Below are 19,542 nucleotides of genomic sequence, written 5' to 3'. Positions count from 1 at the left end.
TATTTTTCTATCAGTCCTGACAAACATCCCATTACATTATGTTTATTACATTACATTTCCAGCCCCTGCTTCTGATAAGCATCTCCACGGCATGATGCTGCCACTGAAAAAGTATGTATGTTGACAGATGCACTGTGTTGAGACTGACTCTACTTGACATAGTGTTTTGCATTTACACAAAGTCAGAGTTATATATATATTCTTTTTTGGAATCTGTTTTTTTTTCAGTCATGGTTTGCAGCCTCCATACACGCCAATTATGTAGAGTGACCCAAGTGTTCCTGACTTACGAACATCCTGTGCATGAATATCACTGTTTACCTCATGGTAGATTTACTTTGATTACTTTCTTTACGGCTGCATAATTAGGAGGGATACCCTGATCTACAATATGCCTTTTACTTCTAAATAATTGACTAGACTGTACTCAAGGATATTCTGTGATATTTTGTCATACCCTTCTCCTGATCTGTGCCTTGCAAATTTATCCCCCAAGTTATAAAGGAAGCTACCTTGTCTTCGTGGTTGAGTCTCTGGCTCTGGGTCCTTACGGAGATGCTTGGATTTCATTTAATTTATTTTCAAATCATGTTAACCACTATTGCACATTGAGAGCATGGGGTCTTCGCTTAAATTGTGTGACTTCATTTTCCTGTAAATGGACTTTGGCATAGCCAAGGTGTTTATTATAATTTGATAATATAACGTATTTGTATTTCTTTTACATGTGGCATGAACGCACAAAACAGCCCCGCTTTGTCACATTGATTGGTGACAGTTCAATGAACACTGCTCCTTTAAATGGGGCAGAAAATATTCTAAGTTTTATTTCCGGGTTTGTAGGGCAAAGTTGAAAGGTTGACAAACGTCTGCATTTTGTGAGTATATCGATACTGCTGGTTTTGATCACAGAACTGTGGTTTTGGTCATAGCTAGTATCTTATCACAGTAGAGATTAACGTGCTTTCACTGTCTACGTCTGTGAGAGCACACTTGGGCCGTTTGTGCAAACTGTCTTTGGCAGTCTCCAGATCGTGGCTAGCTCTGGCTAGCTAGCTACAACGTAACGCAGACAAAATTCAATATCACCAGTGCATAAAATGGCCGTGTTGTCCGCTTTAGAATTAGCAAATGTCAGTAGGCAGTATTTTGCAAATCAAATATTTTAGTTCGTTGCGAACGGTGGGTACAGTGCACAAACTTACTGCATACTGTCTGATATTTAAGTGCGTTAGCTACATTATTTCTAGCAGAAATCCACCCTGACCGACGTGCAATAAAATAAGCAGATGTGTGGTGTGAAGTGTTATCAATATCTGGTTGAGTAATGCAGTTGTCGACACTTCTTTATGATCTCCCGGGTAACATTTGTCACATTTAAACAGTTAAGCACAAAATGCACTTTTTGAATCCTTGTAGTTTAGTCTCATTTTAACTGTAGTAAGAAGGAAAAATATTACTGAACTAAATTTCTAGCTACATTTTTACATAAAATATGAACAGTTTCCCCACATTGTTCCCTTGTCTGCATTCTCCACTGAGTTTCATTGCTGCCTGAAGCTTATGGTGTGAAGATCTCCAAGCTTGTTACAGAGGGTGACAGTCAGAATAAAATGTAAAAATGAGCTGCCTTTTTATTGGAAACCTTGGTCTGCCAACCTAACTATGCATCTGTAACTCATGTCTATGGTTGGGGTCTCATTTGGACCAGTTTAGGTTCCTTCAGCTCCTCTTTGCAGATCATTAAGAGTGTTTATGATTTGAAAAGAACTTGTAGAAGCATTTGGACTGTGGTGTTCCAAATTGAGTTGTCTAGGCCTGTCCAAATAGCTATATATTATAGGTTCACTACATTAATGTACTTAAGAGAGCATGATGCTGGTGTAATTGTGTAGAAATTGCTGCACCTAGTGAACTACACAGCTTATGCTAGTGCAAGTAAAGATAATAGAAGATAGTGCCGGTGTTTGGTGGAAGTGCCTGTGCAAGGAGCTTTGATCTGTGCTTAACCTGAATCATGTCACATGTTACTGTACCATGTAAATTAGTTTTGGAGGGACTCCTTGAATTTACATGTAAACATGGGGCAATTTTCATCTCAGCAGGATGGCGTCCTTTGGCTGGAAGCGGAAAGCCGGTGACAAGGTCTCCAAGGCAACGGTCCAGCTGTTTGAGGCAGAGGCAGAGGCGGAGGGGGCGGGCCGTGGGGAGGGCGAGGACGAGGTGGACTGGCTCCATGCCATCAAGCGGCGAAGGGAGGTGCTGCTGGACGACTGTGCGACTAAAAGCAAGAGACTGAAGGATGAAGGGGCCCTGCTAGCTGAGCAAGGCAGGTCAGTGACAGTTTGGCTCATTCAGCTCAAAGTGCTATTCAGTCAAGCGGTATTAATCTCATCTCAACCTACACCACCATCTATCTATCTATCTCACCCACCAGGGTGATACATGGCACTCAAGTGACAGACTTTTGTCTCTTTCAATGATTTCTAATTTGTAATTATATTTCTAATCTGATGTGTACTTCTGCTCAATAATATATATATTTTAGAATAATATAAGTGTAAATTAATCTGAATGACCAGAGGTTTGATTGTTAAAGTCATTATTTTAAGCAGAAGTCAAATCTATTTTCTAATGTCTATATAGACCTAATTATAATGCTGACATGCACAATCTAGGTTACCAAGATCCTGTGCATGCTCTGATACAGTATGTTCGGAGGTAATAATAATGTGACCATGCTAATCTCTCTTGTTTAAAAAAAAAAAAGTTAATTCAACACAAGATATGAAACATAAGAACATAATCTGTTATAGAGCCAAAAAATAGAAACAAAACTCAGCCTCTACATTAATTTGTCAGATTTAGTTTTGTGTCACAACCAGAAAAATGGGCATAGACTATTTACAGGGGTTTTACAGGAGCGTTTCGCATTCAGTTTGTGTAGTTAGATGGAATCACACACTGGTGCTTGACCTCATTAACCACTTTCAGAGCAGCTGCTACTGTAATTTCTCAGAATGTGTTAGGCAAGGGTTTTTCCCTCGCTTGGTACAAGAAACGGTCGCTGTCACTTCATAATAGGGGAAGGAGCTACTCGGCTTTACTGCCAAAAGGAGTTTGAGGCATGTACGCTGTGCAGAAGGCTTAACTCACCTAATCTCTTCTTGGCGAGAGACATTTGTGAAATCAGTTGCAGAAGTGGCTTCAGTGCCCGTAAATGATGTGTGATTGCTACCAGATTGTAACAAGAGCCAGTGAAATTACTTGCCAACTTGTTTTCCGGTAGATTTGAAGCAAGGGAAAACTTTTCGAGTTTGTCACGATATTTCCTGTAAACCACAGTAAAAAGAGTCATTTTGGAATTTTGCTATAATGTGTTTGAACATTTCATAATTGATTATCTGGCTGCTCAGATTGTATTCTGCAACCGCATGACAAGCCATTACTCAAGGAGCAAACCCGGTGAGGTTGTAAATTTGTCCTCAGCCTTAGATTAGCATATCTGTACACAGAAAGCAATGTGCTCTCCTTCCAGCAGAGGGAGTAATTGCTTAGTTTATTTTATAACGTAAGACCTGTAGGTTGATATTAATGCACATACAATTGCCGTCTAACCTCCGGCACCAGTTATAATCAGCTATAATTGTATATTTCTAACATAATGATACAAGGGTAGCATGGTGGTGCAGTCGTTAGTGTAGAGTTCTCACTCTGTATCCCAGAATTACACGTTTCATCTTTGGGACTCGTCAGCTGAACACTTGTAGCATTGACCAAAGCTGTCTGGATGAGGAAGAATAGTAGTTTCCGGTGTTGCTCTTGTTAAATGTGTTTAGGCTATACTGAGCTCTGTAACCTCAGTATATGCTAAACACAAGATGTCTTCAGGGAGAAACTGTGTGCAGGAATATTTTTACTGCGTTTTGCTGAGAGCACAAACAAAGCTATTAATCTAGCATAAAGGATGTCCTATCAGGTCTAAAAAGGATGTACAAACTAAAGTCTGCTGTGTGTGAATGGGAACAGAAAAGGTGCATCCTCTACAAAAGCACGTGTTTGCTAGGCAGATTCTGCAGTGGCAGAGCTGGATTTGATTCTGATTTATTTGAATGAGGTGACCCACACCAGCTACAGGCTTAATGGACTTTTGTGTGCAGACACAAAAAGAAAGTGTTTCTGTGTGTAAGTGTTACAATACACCCACATTTAAAGGGGTGGTTTCCCCCTTCATTTTTGTGACATGTTGTCCTTTACCAGCCTGTCTTGCCTGGAAATATTCAAATGTTATAATTAAAGTATGTAAAATAATTTTTAAAATGCTTTAATACTTTTCAACATAATCTCAAAATAATATTTTTACCGTATGCTGAAAACAATCAACTATCAATGCTGGCTTACCAGAGCAGATCCTCAAGTCTATAAATATGCACTCTAAATCATGCTTTTATAAAAGAAAATCATATTCCATGATTTTTCCATGTTGAATGTCTGTTTTGAAGAATTGCCATTCAGCTCCCCCTTGTATAGTTTATCAGCCATTCAACTCCCCCTTGTATAGTTTATCAGGCTTATTTACTCCAAGCCGTGGACAACAGAGAATACCACGGAGCTGTTGACAGGAAGCAGTGCAGGATGAGGGTGGGAACCATGTGGGTTTGCAGCACGTCCTGTGCTGCTGAGGCTGTGGCCGACGTGCTACCTCTGCAGACGGCGTGCTACCTCTGCAGCCAGCGTGCTACCTCTACGGCCAGCATGCTACCTCTGCAGCCAGCGTGCTACCTCTGCAGCCAGCGTGCTACCTCTGCAGCCAGCGTGCTACCTCTGCAGCCAGTGTGCTACCTCTACGGCCAGCGTGCTACCTCTGCAGCTGGCGTGCTACCTCTGCAGTCGTTAACAGCTTTTGTATTTGTGTTATTCTCATTTTGTTTGCATAGTAGTCGTAGTCGTAGTCGTAGTCGTAGTCCTCGTCCTCGTCCTCGTCCTCGTATCATCCACATGTTGTAACATAGGTGGATTGTCCCTGAATAAAGCAATCGACAGAGATTTTCTTATGGGTGCAGTAAAAGTGTTCTACCTTCTACCTGGGGTGTGAACCCACAGTACTCTCCCACCACCACATGTGCAACTTTCCAATAATCTTCCAATTAAAAAAATTCTCTTCATAAATCTTTGTTTTCCCATTGCATAATCTGTACTAAACCACATTTGTAACCCACATTGGCCAAGGCATTGTAACCCACAATGCCTTTGGGGGAAATATTTCGGCATATAATTACGAAAGTGCGGTAGCAGTATGGTACAACGGTTAGGGAACTTGACTTCTAACAGAGGTTATCAAGTGTGTCATTGTCCACATCCTACTTTCCCTAATAAATGTTAATAAATATCCGCCCGTATAAATGAATTGTATCCTGAAAATTCTAACTGCCTAAGTTGTCCTGGAAAAGAGTACCGGCTAAATATCTTTACTGCAAATGAAGATAAGTTTATCACATTTGAACGTTTCCTTGTTGCCAGTGAATGATTGGGCCAGTCCTAAGCTGCAGAAATGTTATATGCTTGTTAATGGCTGCCGCATAATTCATGGAACTCTAGCAGGGACATTCTGTTTAACATCTTAAATTTTGATGTATTGATGAATATTTTGAGAACCACATAATCAATTGTTGAGGGGAGCTGTTATAGCGTAATCATTCTGCCAGTGCATACTGATCGCTGTGTTTTGGGAATTTTTTTTTCTCTCAGAAATATGACTGATAATGGACTTGAGTAGTTGGTTTTGGCTTATTTCAGGTAGTATGGCAATTGAACTATGTAAGTGATTAGTTTAACTTTGTTTAAAATGGTGAATATAGCAAGCATATAGCCTACTGTTTTTCTTTTCAGTGCTGTTGTGTGGACAGCTTAATATGAAATTGAACCAAAATAACAGGTTAACATTGAATGAGTTATTGCACAACTTTCCAAAGGGTTTTCACTCCAGTGAGTTTTGCTTTCATCTAATCTTTATGCATCTCTAAAACTGAAGTTCTATCCATGTTGCTGACTGTGTCTTGTTTTGGACTGCTTTTGGGAAATCCCTCTCCTTCACACTTCCTCTTTATCCAAGCACTTTCATCTCTGTGGAAATTTTGTCACACAGTTTCTAAGCATTTGATTTCCCCTACAGAAAGAACTTTGGTTGTCTGATTAAAATATTTCTCCCATGTTCCTTTATATATAAACCAAAAAAGGGCATGCTGTACTCACAAGTATTTTTTTCAGTTCCTTACAGTAGTATTAAATAATAAAAAGAAAAGCTTACACTCACAGTTTCAGATGAGACATATGTTATTCTCACTGGGCCAAAATAATTTTCTTCCTCATGAATGCAGCCATTTTGCTGTTGACTAGGGAAACCACCGTGCAATGCCACTGTTTTACTAGAAGAGCTTGAGTCATTTCAGTATCTGATGTAACGAGTCACTTAAATACTCTGAACACAACGAATTCATTCTTACCAGGTCCTTTTGAATGACTTTTATGGTCTGTTTGTGTCTCTCATGTTGGATGTGAAGATAATATCAGAATAGCAGATATACACCTTTTTAAACTTCTCCATTTTTTGGTGGTAGGGAGGTTGTTGCTTCTTGGTGTCATCCTGGATCCAGTGATTGGTAGAATAAATGTGGTGGGTTTATGGATATGGATTGTGCTTACATATAAATCACACTGTCAGTAAAAGTGCCGGAAACACACGCGCACACACGCACACACACACACACACGCAAGCATATCTTTGATGGAATCCTTTCATGAGTGTACACTTTCTTTCCACCTGACATTTTCTCTACTTCACTGTACTAGAGCTCACAGAGTACCCAAGCTTTACGCTGTGGATAGTCATTGCTTTCGATAACCCAGTCTAATGAAATTTTCCTCAAGTAACTGAATTCAGACAAGGAAATGATGCATTTCTGGTCCAGTGAGCTACAGTGTGGTTATGAGTTACACAGCATCTGGACTTGAATGTAATTTGGTTTGGCTCCTATAAGTATATTACTCTGATATCAGCAGTATGTGTATTACATACAAACTTACTGTTTTCATAAGAGCTATAGGGATTGTTTCTGATGGGCATTTTGATACAGTACGTGGAGGCCGTAGTGGTTATGGATTTTAAACACATAAAATATTTAAGTGTGAAAATGTGTCGTACTAGTTTCCTCATTCTGGGACTTTCTAGGCTTGAACATCCTAGGCAGTACTCTCGGCTAAAGGAGACCCCAGAGTGCATCGACAAGGGAATAATATTGCCATATTTTCCTTATGTACTGTAGTGCAGTGGTTCCCAACTCTTTTTCTAGAGATCGACCATCCTGTACGTTTTCATTTCAACCCTAATTAATTTCAACCCCAACACCTAGTTCTACTAATTGGCAGCATAGTGGGTTATCTGGCAGTGTTGAATGTGTGCTTTGTTAGGGTTGGAGTGAAAACCAGAAGGATGTTAGATCTCCAGGAACAGGGATAGGAACCGCTACTGTAGTATCTGTGTCAAGTAAATTAGGCAAGGAAATCACTTGTGTTCAGGCCAACTTTTCAAAATAGTATATCACTCTTGCGTAATCCTGCAGTTCAACTTACTATTTAATGGGCATATTTGAATGTGGCACACCTGCATGCAAATGTAGTTTTTTCAACTTTGACATTATGCAGATGTACCTGCAGGATTTGCGGCTTGTACTGATAGTATTTTTTGTTCGGCGTTAAGGATTGCGCTTGTCTGTTAAGGCCTGCAGTTATTGATATTTTCACTATTTCTCACTGGGTGCTTGCTCTTCAGGTGCAGAGAGCATTGTCTGCAGACACAGAACAGGCCTCCTTTCCACATGGTGGAGACACTGCTTAACTTTACAGAGTACCGATTAGCTTCATACGCCTCTTAAGAACCATAAGAAACTGTGAGAAATACAGTGCCGTGAAAAAAAAATTATTTGTTACATTATTAGTCTAATATTTTGTCTGATATTACATTGTATCTAAATATCTGAAACAAATATGCAATAATAGTGGAAATTAGAAAGGGGGCAAATACGTCTGTGTAATGCTCGTCAATCATTAAAGTGTTCCAGGTAAACAGGTAGCAGGTTCATTACCTCACTCAGAGGAACTAGTTTTTCTTGGAAATGCCTGACTACCAAAACCAGGGTTGACTCACTTCTGTCTCCCCATTTGAAGTAAGCAAGGCCTCCCCTTTCCTGTGTCCTTAATTCAGTCTGTGGGAAAGGTTTAGCTAAGCCACTCATTTATTTTCACACGTTGGCTTTGGCACCTTTTTCATGTTTATTTTCACCCTGTGGCTGAGGGGAAATACACAATGCTGTCTCAGGCATTAGCACGGTTCCAGAATGTGCTGATTGACAGACCGTCTATGGTCACGCTTCTAACTGTCCACTCCACAGCCCTGCCTGTGTCTTGGTCTTGACACGTACTCACAGGGAAAAATGAGTGTTGGACTACCAGTTCTTACCCTCCTGTTCCACCACCACCCCCCCCCCCACCACCCCCCAAATATGTAATGCCCCCAAATGTTTTTTTCTTTTTGTTTTTGCATTTGTCCCGTCCCTTAACTGCAGCATGAGTCAGGTGGAGTGCAGAGAGGCATGTGCTCCTCTCTGAAGAATGTGGCGATGGCTCCGCCCTCTTCACTTTACGGTCCACCTGCTGCGTACCCGTTTCATTGGAGGAGAACTCCACCAGGCGCCAGGAAGATTGGAGAAAAAAAATCCTGCATGTACTTTACTCCTGGTCTACTATTGCTTCATATCCTGTTATCTACCATTATCATTGCATCAAAGACGAAACATGAAATTTCCCAATATTGTCATAGGTGGTATTACATTTGCTTTGTGAATATATAACTTTTCTTCCTGCACTAAAAACTGGTTGGGCTTGGGATTTCTCGTAATTAAATTATCAGTATGGGTGTTGATTCATGATAATATAAATCTTATCTATCTATGAGCGAAATGCCTTCATGCACTCATTGGTTGGCATACTCTGAACTACTTTATGATGCACTGAATCAGTCTTATGTTTTTTTCACTTTTGTGTACATATGTCAATGCTGTCATATAACAAATATTACTGGACGGAATGGGTGTGATGAAACGGTAAACTCTTATCTGAAAATCCTTATCACACGGCAGTGGGTCGCAGGCCAATTTGCTAACCACAGCAGTCTGGAACTTCTGTGTAGATGTCTGTCGTCTTAGCTTGTTACATCCTTGTAGGTTTTCCCATGATGCCAAGCAGGCAAAACGAGGTTAACCAGTGTTATTGCATGCTGCACTCAGACTAGACACAAACAAACAGACACCCACACTTCAGAATGCGTAACGGAAGTGAGGTGTCTGTGCTCTACAGAGGGCTCACCAATGGGCAGTGGTGGTGGCATCCGCGGACCCTGATGAGGAAGCAGACCTGTGTGATTATCCAGTAAGGTCTCTACTCCACTAAGTATTTTTAGTTTGCAGTCAACCTGAAGGAAGGAATTCAGTCTGCAGCAGAAATCCATTTCTTGACTGGGCGGTGACTTTGGGCTGATTTTGGGGATGATACACACTTTGTCCCGCTCATTCATTCCCACATAAGATGCTCAGATGGATAAAAAAAAATGCCTTGCCCTGTTGGTGTATCTTTTTTGCTGTGTAGTCTTCCCATTGCACATGCCCATTTCTTCTCTGTTTCATTTTCCATGTCTCTGTAACATGTGAGTTTTAATGGCAATTCTGCAGCTTTCAGACAAAACCCCTCCATTATGTTCATTGTGTTTTTCCCTGTCTTGCAACTGTAGATTATATTATAACCTCTCTAATGTTGACTACTTATGATATGAGCTTCACTAAATTAAAATGTTCACCAGTTTAAATAAAATAGTATTTCTGATTTAAAAATTTAAAAGAGATTGTGCCATTTTGCCAGATAGTTAGGGGTGTTGTGTTAATGGAGGATTTTGAGGGGAGTTGCCCCAGTAGAACTGGCTTGTCTCCAGCAGCCTCTCAGGAAGCAGAGATGTTTCAAGGTCAAGCACTTTGAGTGTTTGGAAAAGTGCTATATAAATGCAATGATTCATTCATTCATTCATTTATTCAGGGTTCAAGCACTACTTAAACCCTACAGGAATAGTCATGTTTATTAAGGAAGTGTTCTGACAGATTTTCTTGGGACTGCTGCACATAAAATGACCTGACCTTCTGCCAGGCTTCAACCCTCCTGGCCACCTTCACCCAAGGGGGGAAGGAGATTGAATGCCAGGGCTGTCAAAGTCCTGCAAACTGGACTCAGCCACTCGGGTAGCTGTCAGGCTTTTGAAAACTGACACCCCATGTGTTAGTCAGCACCTACTGACTGTCTCCAAAGTCTCTTTCTGGGCTTTTTGTTTGTCTTGTGTGTGAAACAGGCTGGCTTAGCAGGGTTATGAAAAACCAAGGCCTCTTCTCAGATCTGGCTATGTGATGCCCGTGGAGTTCAAATTTTTAAAGATTGAACAGCGCCAACAAAGGCTTTGTTCCTTACCAGCATGACTGAACAAGCATCTCTTCTGCTTCTGAAGCTTATTGAGGTTGAGGATTATCTGTGTTTGCTAGCAGATACTTGCTGTTATCAGCAATACGTGACCACAATGCCATGGATCACAATTTGAGATATGTGGTGTAAGGGAAGAGCGCACGTCCTTTCTTAAAAGCTGCGTTTCCACCGCAGGGACCAGGGTCTAGATTAAGTTCCGGGGTCTTTATTTTACCCCCAAAAAAGGACTGTATTTTCACCATGTGTATTAATGTGTCTAGTTGCCATAATCAGTTAATCTTACCCTAGCCATGACCTGCCCGATGATCAGTGGAGGATCTGATACTCAGATATCATCCAGAGGCCTAGTCAGTCTATTGTGCTCTTTTACATGTGAAGTGTGCGTGCGTGTGCATGTGTGCGCGCGTGTGTACGGGTGTGATACCTGGAGTATCAGTCTCTTCCTGTCTAGGGTCTGGAATACCTTACAGTTGTAAATGACAGCCATTTGTTCGTCTACAGGCAATGGGAAGCAATAAAGAGATGGGATGAAGCCATACAGTTGACTCCAGAAGATGCTGTTCTGTATGAGATGAAGGCACAGGTATGCCAACTGATCAGTGTTGTATCAGTGAGTGATTACATTTCATTGCATTACATTTTATGATTGCATTTCTTAGCCTGGCAAATGATCAACATGTTTCTAGTGTCTGACAGGAACATCACTCTAAATTCCAGATAACAGACTTAGTGAGTTTAAGCACACGTCTGCCACGCATCTCTAAATCTGTCTTGCACGTGGGTCAACATATAGGCCTATCAAAAACAAACACAAGCACAGATGATCTTGTTTTAGCAATGTTTTACGTAGTTACTATGGTTTAATTGATAATTGCCATTGTACTTGTTTCTTTTTTAAAACCTCTTGCAGCAATAACCAGTAACACAACTTGAAAAACAAATTCATAGAGTGCCTTGTTATTCCTTAATTTATTAATTAATGAATTTATTTTTATGATTGCACAGTAAGGTTTTATTTTTAAATTTTAAATAGCAACAGAGTACTTCTGCAGATACGGTATCTTCCTAATGTTGTGTGATGGAGATTGAGCTGAACGACATTGAGCTGGATCTAGCATGGATGTGCACTACTGAAAAATATTTATGACGAAAAGGTAGTGTTAATTACCCTGTTAAAACTAATTTTAATAGGCCATTTGAATATTGTATCATTTTAGGATGTACATAAGAACATTATCAGGAAGTACTTGTGTTGCTCTGTCCTTGAACTGCACTGAACAACTTTGTGTTGTGAAGGTAATGGGTCACATTTTTTATTTATTGTATTAATTCACGAGTGTCCGTTATTGTGAAACCTTTGCTCACAGAAATAAGAGCTTGAGGTGCTGCTAAGGCCTGTGCTCGCCCATTGTTTATGTTAGCTAAGCCTGTTCATATACAGTACTGTCTGTACAGTCAAAAGAACATTAGCATACCTTATTGCATGCACTAGTACAAAGGGTGCTCAATGAGTCATGGAATCACAGTGCCGAAAAATCACAAAAATAGCTAGAATTGAGGAAATTCCGTGACTTATGGCCAGCCTTAGTGACTGGTTGCCTATATTGCAATCACATCATGCAATCCCCCGTGCAATCTTTATTGTATTAAATTATTTTTCTCGTCCTCACGCTATAATATTGGTGGGGTTATTTGGCCTGTTTTGTAATATTGGGGTGAATTACAGACTGCTCTCTGGATTCAGCACAGTCAATCTGAATTACAATCTGCATTCTGGATTCGCCACAGTCCATCTGAAATACATTATTAAATAATGAAAATTAAATAATGACACATTAGTCGCAGAGGAAGTTGAGAGCTAAAGCATGCCTGCTGTTTTCTAATCATTAGCATATATCCTGGCATTATTTTATTAGTTTTTTGTGTTGTGAATGTAATGGTCTTAGAATGTTTTATTTATTGTATTAATTCACAAGTGTCTGTTATTGCGAAACCTTTGCTCACAGAAATAAGAGCTTGAGGTGCTGCTAAGGCCTGTGCTCACCCATTGTTTATGTTAGCTAAGCCTGTTCATATACAGTACTGTCTGTACAGTCAAAAGAAAATCAGCGTACCTTATTGCATGCACTGGTACAAAGGGTGCTCAATGAGTCAGAGATGGAATCACAGTGCTAAAGCTATTGTTAAGTTGTCTTGACTATAACAAGGCATATACTCCACTGAAAGTTCCTGTGAACGTCTGCAGTGTTATAACTGCTATATACTGAACAATGTATGACTGCATGCCCTATCATGGGCTAACAATAACATTGGACTTATGGATGGAGTGATGATAGCACTTATTTGTAAATATATCATTGTATGATGGACGTTGGAAGCATTTGACTGGTAATCTAAGGAAGGCAATCCCCTGCAGATGTTAGTTAAGGCCGTCAGGATTCCTCATTTTGACCTTCAAGCAAAACCCTTCCTTTGTGGCCCAGGAAGATGTGTTTTAGAATTTGTAGTCAGTATACTTTACATGATATATGAATAACGCAGTCGTAGCTGCTGAGGGGTCACCAGCACAGCAGCATTTAGGTGGTAAATTCTGATATTGCAGGAATGTCACAGGGAGAGGTTTGTTGCTGAGAAACTGATTGCTAAGCCCATTTATCAGAACTCAGTTCAATGGCTACATAAAATAACGGAATGTCAGTATGTTTGTGTAGCTTGCTATTGGTAAGATAGCAAAAAAACAAAACTGCCCAGTGCCCACAAAGTTACACTATTCCTTTAAGCTTAGGGTTCTTTTCAGAGGACACAAAAAGAGTAAACAGAATTGCTCCTTGATTTATGGCTGTTATATCCTGTCTCAATTTGACTGAATATTTTTCACACTTTGAATGGAATATAATGCAGTTATTGTTAAGTGGGAAATTGCTTCCTGTGAAAGAAAGCCAGTAGAGCTCCCTTGTAATGAGAGTTACATTTAAGGTGAGCCATAACTACCTTAATCGAGCTGTGACAAGGAATGAAGAGGCAGCAAAAACTCCAGGTGAACTGTGTAGAGGATTGTATTTTATTGGAGCTGAAATGGATCCAGATTAATAATCTGATGTGAGCATAGTAATTTGGCAGATATCTGTCACTGCCCATATTGCCCTCCCTCTCTCTGTGTACCGAAAGAAAAGAAACACAAATCAAATTTAAAAAAGTCACGATTATCAGAAATTCTTTTTTGTAGGACCATGGAAGGCATTTTTACATTGTACAGAAAGTGTGGAGTATGAGCCATTTATGGGCAGGAATAATGTTTTGGTTGTAGAATTTGCGGGATGTGCTACAGGCATTCCGTTGCTTAGATCAAGGAAGACGTGTGATGTGATAGCTGTTCTTTCATATCATCTTCAACAGTACTCCAATCCTGATGAATGCAGTGACTTGACGTCAGAGGCTTTTTGGTATCGTCATTTCCCAGAGTCCTTTGGATATGTTATTTATAGGCATACTGCTCATTACGTAGATTCTCTGCCTCATAAATTGAATTTTCAGGTCTGTTGTGGAAAATCACCTCTCTCTGTTTAGGGCTGTAAGGCTTCTTTGTTACATGAATGCATGGAGAGGAAGGGGATGAACACAGTACTTCTGAATATATGAAAAAATCCCCCTGAATTGAGACAGTCAAAAACAAGAGTGTCACAGATAATTCAAAAGGGCAGTTGTGGTTAGAGTAGGTGGATAAACCAGAGAAGTTACGCTCATTAGTATAAACACCATTTGTACATGTATTTATTCACGTACACCAGTTTTTGTACACAAGGACAGCACTTCTCTTTTCTTCTTTCTCATTTTACACTTCACGTTACAGAATCAGCAAAAGCATATACTCATTTAACTTTCCACATGTCTTTATTGACCTGAGGCTTCTGTTAATTGCATTATAAATGTGAGTTATAATGGCATCATTTGAAAATGATTGCATTTGTAACATGTACGTTTTCTTACAGTGTTTGTTTCACGGACCCTATTGTAGTAGTTTAGTACAGCACTAGTCTGGATAATCCGACAGCTGCGTATACAGTGATTTCTTTTTATTGCATTTGTCACACTGCATGGTTTCAGATCTTTAGACAAAGTTTAGTATTAGACGAAGGGAACCTGAGTCAACACAAAACACAATAAAATTATTATTTTATTTAATGAAAAGTTATCGTACCCACCCAATATCACCCATGTGGAAAAACTTTTTCTCATGGGTGATATGTGTGTTTGTCCAACGTTTTCATTAAATAAATGAAATTATATTGTAAAAAATGTTTTGTGTTTACTCAGTTTCACTTTGTCTAAATATGACATTTTGTCTAAGGATCTGAAACCATTCTGTGTGACAAATATGCAATAATAGAAGAAAAAAGGAAGGGGGCACATACTTTTCATGGCGCTTTATGTTCTGGACAGGTGCACATCAGCTCACATTGTCTTTGTTGTACTTTGTGTTGATGCCAGCATGCATAGTATTTAATGAATGTGTCACCTGCCTATGGTCCCGTGCTCAGTATTCTGAGGTGGTAGGCCCTTGAATTCCTAATGCGCTTGGCAAAGTGCTTAAACCCGTCCAGTTAAAAATCCAGGTGCACATCGGACATTTAGTCATTATATTAAATAAATAAATACTGTAATAAGAGAAGAAGGGGTTTCTAAAAGACAAACATTTCCCATGACAATTCATGTATCATAGTCACAATTGTTGCATTATCTTTGCATGCTACAGTCATGCAGTGTATGAAATTTTGGGATGGGTCTATGGGATACTGGGAATCATTCCTTGGTAGAGTAGACACTGCCATGCCAAGTGCAGTGTAACTGTAAAGACTGTAATTGAATATAAATGTTTTTTTGTTTTTTTAAAAACCCATCTGAAATTGGCTAGTGGTGCAGAAAGAATGGCAATACACAGTAATTTGCGTGGGTTGTATTAAAATAATGTATGTTCTTTTGTTTGCCAACCTACTTTCTAAACATTTGTGTAACACACAGGAGCAAAGTGTAAATCTAAGCAGCCAGCAAAAACGGTTCTGAATAAGGCCATGCATGCTTGGGACACAGTGAAGGGCCCAAAATCTGCTATTGTGTCTCCCTGCTGTTGCTGAACTTAGGCTATCTGAGCCTTCCATGACCCTTGACCCTTCGGTCCTCTCCCACCAGGTTCTGACTAGTCTGCAGGAGGTATTCCAGGCGGTTCAAGCGGCTGAGATGGCGGTGAAGTTCCGCCCACTCTGGTGGGAGGCCTGGCAGACCCTTGGGAGGGCTCAGCTCGGCCTGGGGGAGGTGGATCTGGTGAGCGTCTTAACGATACATATGAGTGATCGCTGTTCCTCGCAGTACTGTCCTCCGCGCTGTTTACGCACGCTCCAAATTCCATTATCCAACCTGCCACGAATTCAAGACCTTCCCTGCGTACTGTACTTCTGTTTAAGAACACTGCATTCAGGCATGCGTTTTTATCATTTCTTTTCTCAACAGACTTAACTCTCAGACATCCAGACAGAGTTATCAGCGTAAACATTTGCAGTAGTACGATACCAAAGAATCCCTACTTGGATTAGGAGGTTTATTGACAGAAAATGGATTCCCCAGCTTTAAATATCTTTCTTTGCATACTAATATAGCGTCCTAATATTGTGGTGGTTATGGTTTGCTGTTCCCACGAGAAAGGTACTTCATTAAGCAAACTTCATTAATGGTCCTATTGGCTGATGTATCAGAGTATATACAGAGTTACATGTGCCTGGCATTACCATAATGCCCTCTGCAACTCAAGTTTTATATATACTGGTATGTAGTTCTAGCTAGTTATATGATTTTATAGTATATCTTATCGTATATTCATAATATATCTAATATAAAATATGGAAGATATGAATCGTAAGCATAAAAACAACATAATACTTTTTTTTATCATCACTGTAGCCCAACATGTCAGCTTTCTTCATCAATACTGGTGGCATTCCATGTATATGTGGCTAGTTCATATATACATGACTCATGTTTATATTATTATATATTGCAAGTGTCTTCCATAGCATTTCTAATATGCTCTTAAGTATGTTGGAATAGAGATTCATACATAAATACATTGACTTAATTTATATATTAAGAATAAACTTATATATTTAATAAAGTACATTCTCATTTTGCTCAATAATTTGGCATGCATAAGTGAGTTTCTGGCTTTTATCTATAACTCCATTTCACGTGCCTTTGTGTCAGAGATGAATGCTGTTTCAGCACTCCTAAGCCCTGGAAGCTCAGAGACCTCTGTAAGTGTGTGTGGTGCAGGCCTGGACGTGCGTGTTCATGCAGCAGGTATTCAGCAAGGGGCGAAAGGCTCAACACAGCCCAGTGACTATTTGTTCTTTATGGCTTTGTGATTCTAGTGCATGCTTCATGCTTATTTGTGTCTTGGGGCTCATTGGAAAATATGGGAGTGCATGATGTTGATGTAGCATATCGAGTATATACATGAAATAACATAAAGCGAATGATTAATTGTTCTCTGAATTCATTTTTGTGTGGGTTACTTATTTATTTATTTTTTTAGATAGTTTTAAGTTTAAGTGTACATTTTCTGTACATATGCTTTTGACCTGTAAGCTCTTAAACGGTAAGGTGCCAAGGTTTACACCAGACTGTGGATTTTTTCAAGTTTACTGTGCATTTCCTCAGGCAAGTTTAATAATGTGTCTTCATGTGCAGTCCTTTCAACTGAAAGCAGCTGAAGGAGGGTAGAGTTTATGAATTGGATTTTCTTGTTGTCCTTGAGCTTTGCAGCACTATTTCTGAGCCCACAGAAAATCTGGTACAATATGGCACAAAGAATGATGCAAATGATTTTAAAGGGTCTTGTCTCATGACAGGATAATCTGTCTAAAGTGCTGACTAGTTGCAGGGTCCGGTGAATGTATATATGTATAATGTTTAAAGACATGCTGGGGTTTAGCAAACAGATTTTACTGTGCAAAACCACCTCAAAAACTTGCTAAATGTGTTGCATTGTTCAGATGCATTGTGATGAGGATGGTGGAGGCAAACGGGAAAAATCACTGGATTTGAAGATGTGTCTGTTCACCAGTGACCAGTTTTGGCACAGGCCTTAATTGGAGGGTTTAGTGGTTCCTTGAGATGTCAGTATCTCTATAAAGCCCTGTGCTTAAAGGTAACATCTGATCTGGTGTTTGAGTGGATTTGTTATTTAGCCCTGTTGCTAGTAAAGCATTTAGCTCTCAGCTGCTCCATGTTGCTGGCACTTAGCAGCCAGAGCAGTTTCAGGTGAAGTGGTTTAATACAGTGGGTAAAATGAGGATTTAGATTGCAGGTTTGCCTGACCTCCAGTCATTACATCCAGTCTTAGCAATCAGAGGAGCTGTGATTGGTCTGCATGGACCGGTTATTTTCACTTTTTCTTACTGAGACTGGCTGGATGGCTGCTGGCTATACCATAAAAGCGATCACTGCCCTTTGCAAATCACAGATTCAAAAATTTAGCAATTTAATAGCATTTGGCTCTTTTTCGATTCATTTAGTCAGACATTTATGGTGTTATTTTATGACTTCTAAATATTTATTTTATTGGATCCTGCCTGTGATTTGCATTCTCAAAAGAAAATGAAAATGGAGTGTTCCTTATGTTTTGATTTTTAGTTTACGTTCTGGAGGGGGAAAATAAATCATGCTGCCATTTTCCTTATTCCATTTGTTTTGTCAGAAACACCTTTTCTGTAGTCTACAAAGTACATCCTTATGAGATTTAATCACTCAATGGCTAGACTCAAAACCAAATATGAGTTCATAATCTCATCAGATGTAAACTTCGGCATTGTTCATCGAACATAGAAGACAAAGTTTTCAACTTCTAATTTTTCAGGCTGTGAGGAGCTTCCAGGTGGCAATTCACTTGTGTCCGACGGAGCGCCCCCTATGGGAAGAAGACCTGTGCTGGGCTCAGAAGCTGCAGCGTCAGAGCAGAGCAGCGCGGGAGAAGGAAGAGGAGGAAGAGGAGGTGAAGCAGCAGCTGCTCCATGCCCCTGAGCTTATTCCGGACTATGACTTTGAGAGCAGCGAGGTGGTGGCTGCCTGCGTGACCATCGCAGAGAGACAGAAGCGCTACGACAGCCTCAGAAAGAGCACCGTGCTCGTGGATTCTAGCGGCGCCCTGGTAACCGTGAGCAACGAGGACGATGCAACGGTGCCCCAGGACCAGTTTGTCAAAGCGCGGTGCCTGTGACGCGATTGGCTGACATCAGTGGGATTTAATGGTCTTAGCTGTAGATATTTTTTGTTCGGTGAGGTTTTCCAGTGCTTCTTGTGGGATGCTGTATCCTGGCCTTTCTCAAGAGAAAATGTTCGTGTTCTCATATCCGGCCATGGCTTTTGTGTTCCTCTTGTGATGTATTCTGTGTTCTTTCATTTGAATATGCATGTTTTATTGTCAAAGAATACACGTCTGTTCCACTATCAGAAAACAATGTGCATTTAAAACTTCGATATTTATTACACAGAGATATTTTTTTCAGTGCTCCAAGCATGAAACCTAGCTCTGTGTCTTGTTTGAACAGTCTTGGTAAATGGGATGAAGTACTCAAAACATCTTGGGTGTGAATGATTCAGTTTAAACAATCCATTTGTGCTAAAGGATAAAGTGTTATGTTAGACATGCCACTTCAAGGTTAATGTTCAGGGTATTATGAATATCATGGATTTTTTCAGATAAACAGTGTCAACATTATTTCAAAATCAATTTTTATATGTTTAAAAACTAAAAGCACATGTTATTGAAACCCAAATGGTAAATGTATTACTGTCCTGGAACTGTGAGATGACCTCCCTTTGAATTCAGTGGACGTTTACCTTATTGCGTTTATTATGACATAAACTATAAAAACGAAACATAAAACTTTATCATTGTACCTGGCATTGAAAACACAT

General features: G+C 39.9%; 1 protein-coding gene across 3 annotated transcripts; it reads left to right on the top strand.

Moving 5' to 3' along the window:
* Positions 1 to 758: 758 nt before the first annotated feature.
* ttc33 (tetratricopeptide repeat domain 33) lies at positions 759 to 19,513 on the top strand. 3 transcript variants are annotated; one of them, XM_064308950.1, is made up of 5 exons: positions 759 to 878; positions 2,103 to 2,333; positions 11,077 to 11,158; positions 15,763 to 15,894; positions 18,482 to 19,513. In XM_064308950.1, the coding sequence occupies exons 2-5, from the start codon at positions 2,107 to 2,109 to the stop codon at positions 18,839 to 18,841; spliced, it is 801 nt and encodes a 266-aa protein (XP_064165020.1). In that variant the 5' UTR covers positions 759 to 878; positions 2,103 to 2,106; the 3' UTR covers positions 18,842 to 19,513. The 3 variants fall into 3 exon arrangements, with proteins under 3 accessions (XP_064165020.1, XP_064165021.1, XP_064165022.1); XM_064308951.1 differs by having other exon boundaries at positions 814 to 878; positions 2,106 to 2,333; XM_064308952.1 differs by lacking the exon at positions 759 to 878 and adding an exon at positions 1,108 to 1,615.
* The last annotated feature ends 29 nt before the right edge of the window (positions 19,514 to 19,542 follow it).

This window comes from Anguilla rostrata, chromosome 14, assembly GCF_018555375.3.
Source record: "Anguilla rostrata isolate EN2019 chromosome 14, ASM1855537v3, whole genome shotgun sequence".
NCBI lineage: Eukaryota > Metazoa > Chordata > Actinopteri > Anguilliformes > Anguillidae > Anguilla > Anguilla rostrata.
This window is presented reverse-complemented; position numbering and strand designations above follow the sequence as displayed.

Bases quoted from the DNA above. Each gene is read 5' to 3' on its own strand.
- ttc33 (XM_064308950.1), top strand. From the start codon at position 2,107: ATGGCGTCCTTTGGCTGGAAGCGGAAAGCCGGTGACAAGGTCTCCAAG. The intron at 2,334-11,076 runs GTCAGTGACAGT...GTTCGTCTACAG, and splicing joins CTGCTAGCTGAGCAAGGCAG to GCAATGGGAAGCAATAAAGA. The intron at 15,895-18,481 runs GTGAGCGTCTTA...CTAATTTTTCAG, and splicing joins GCCTGGGGGAGGTGGATCTG to GCTGTGAGGAGCTTCCAGGT.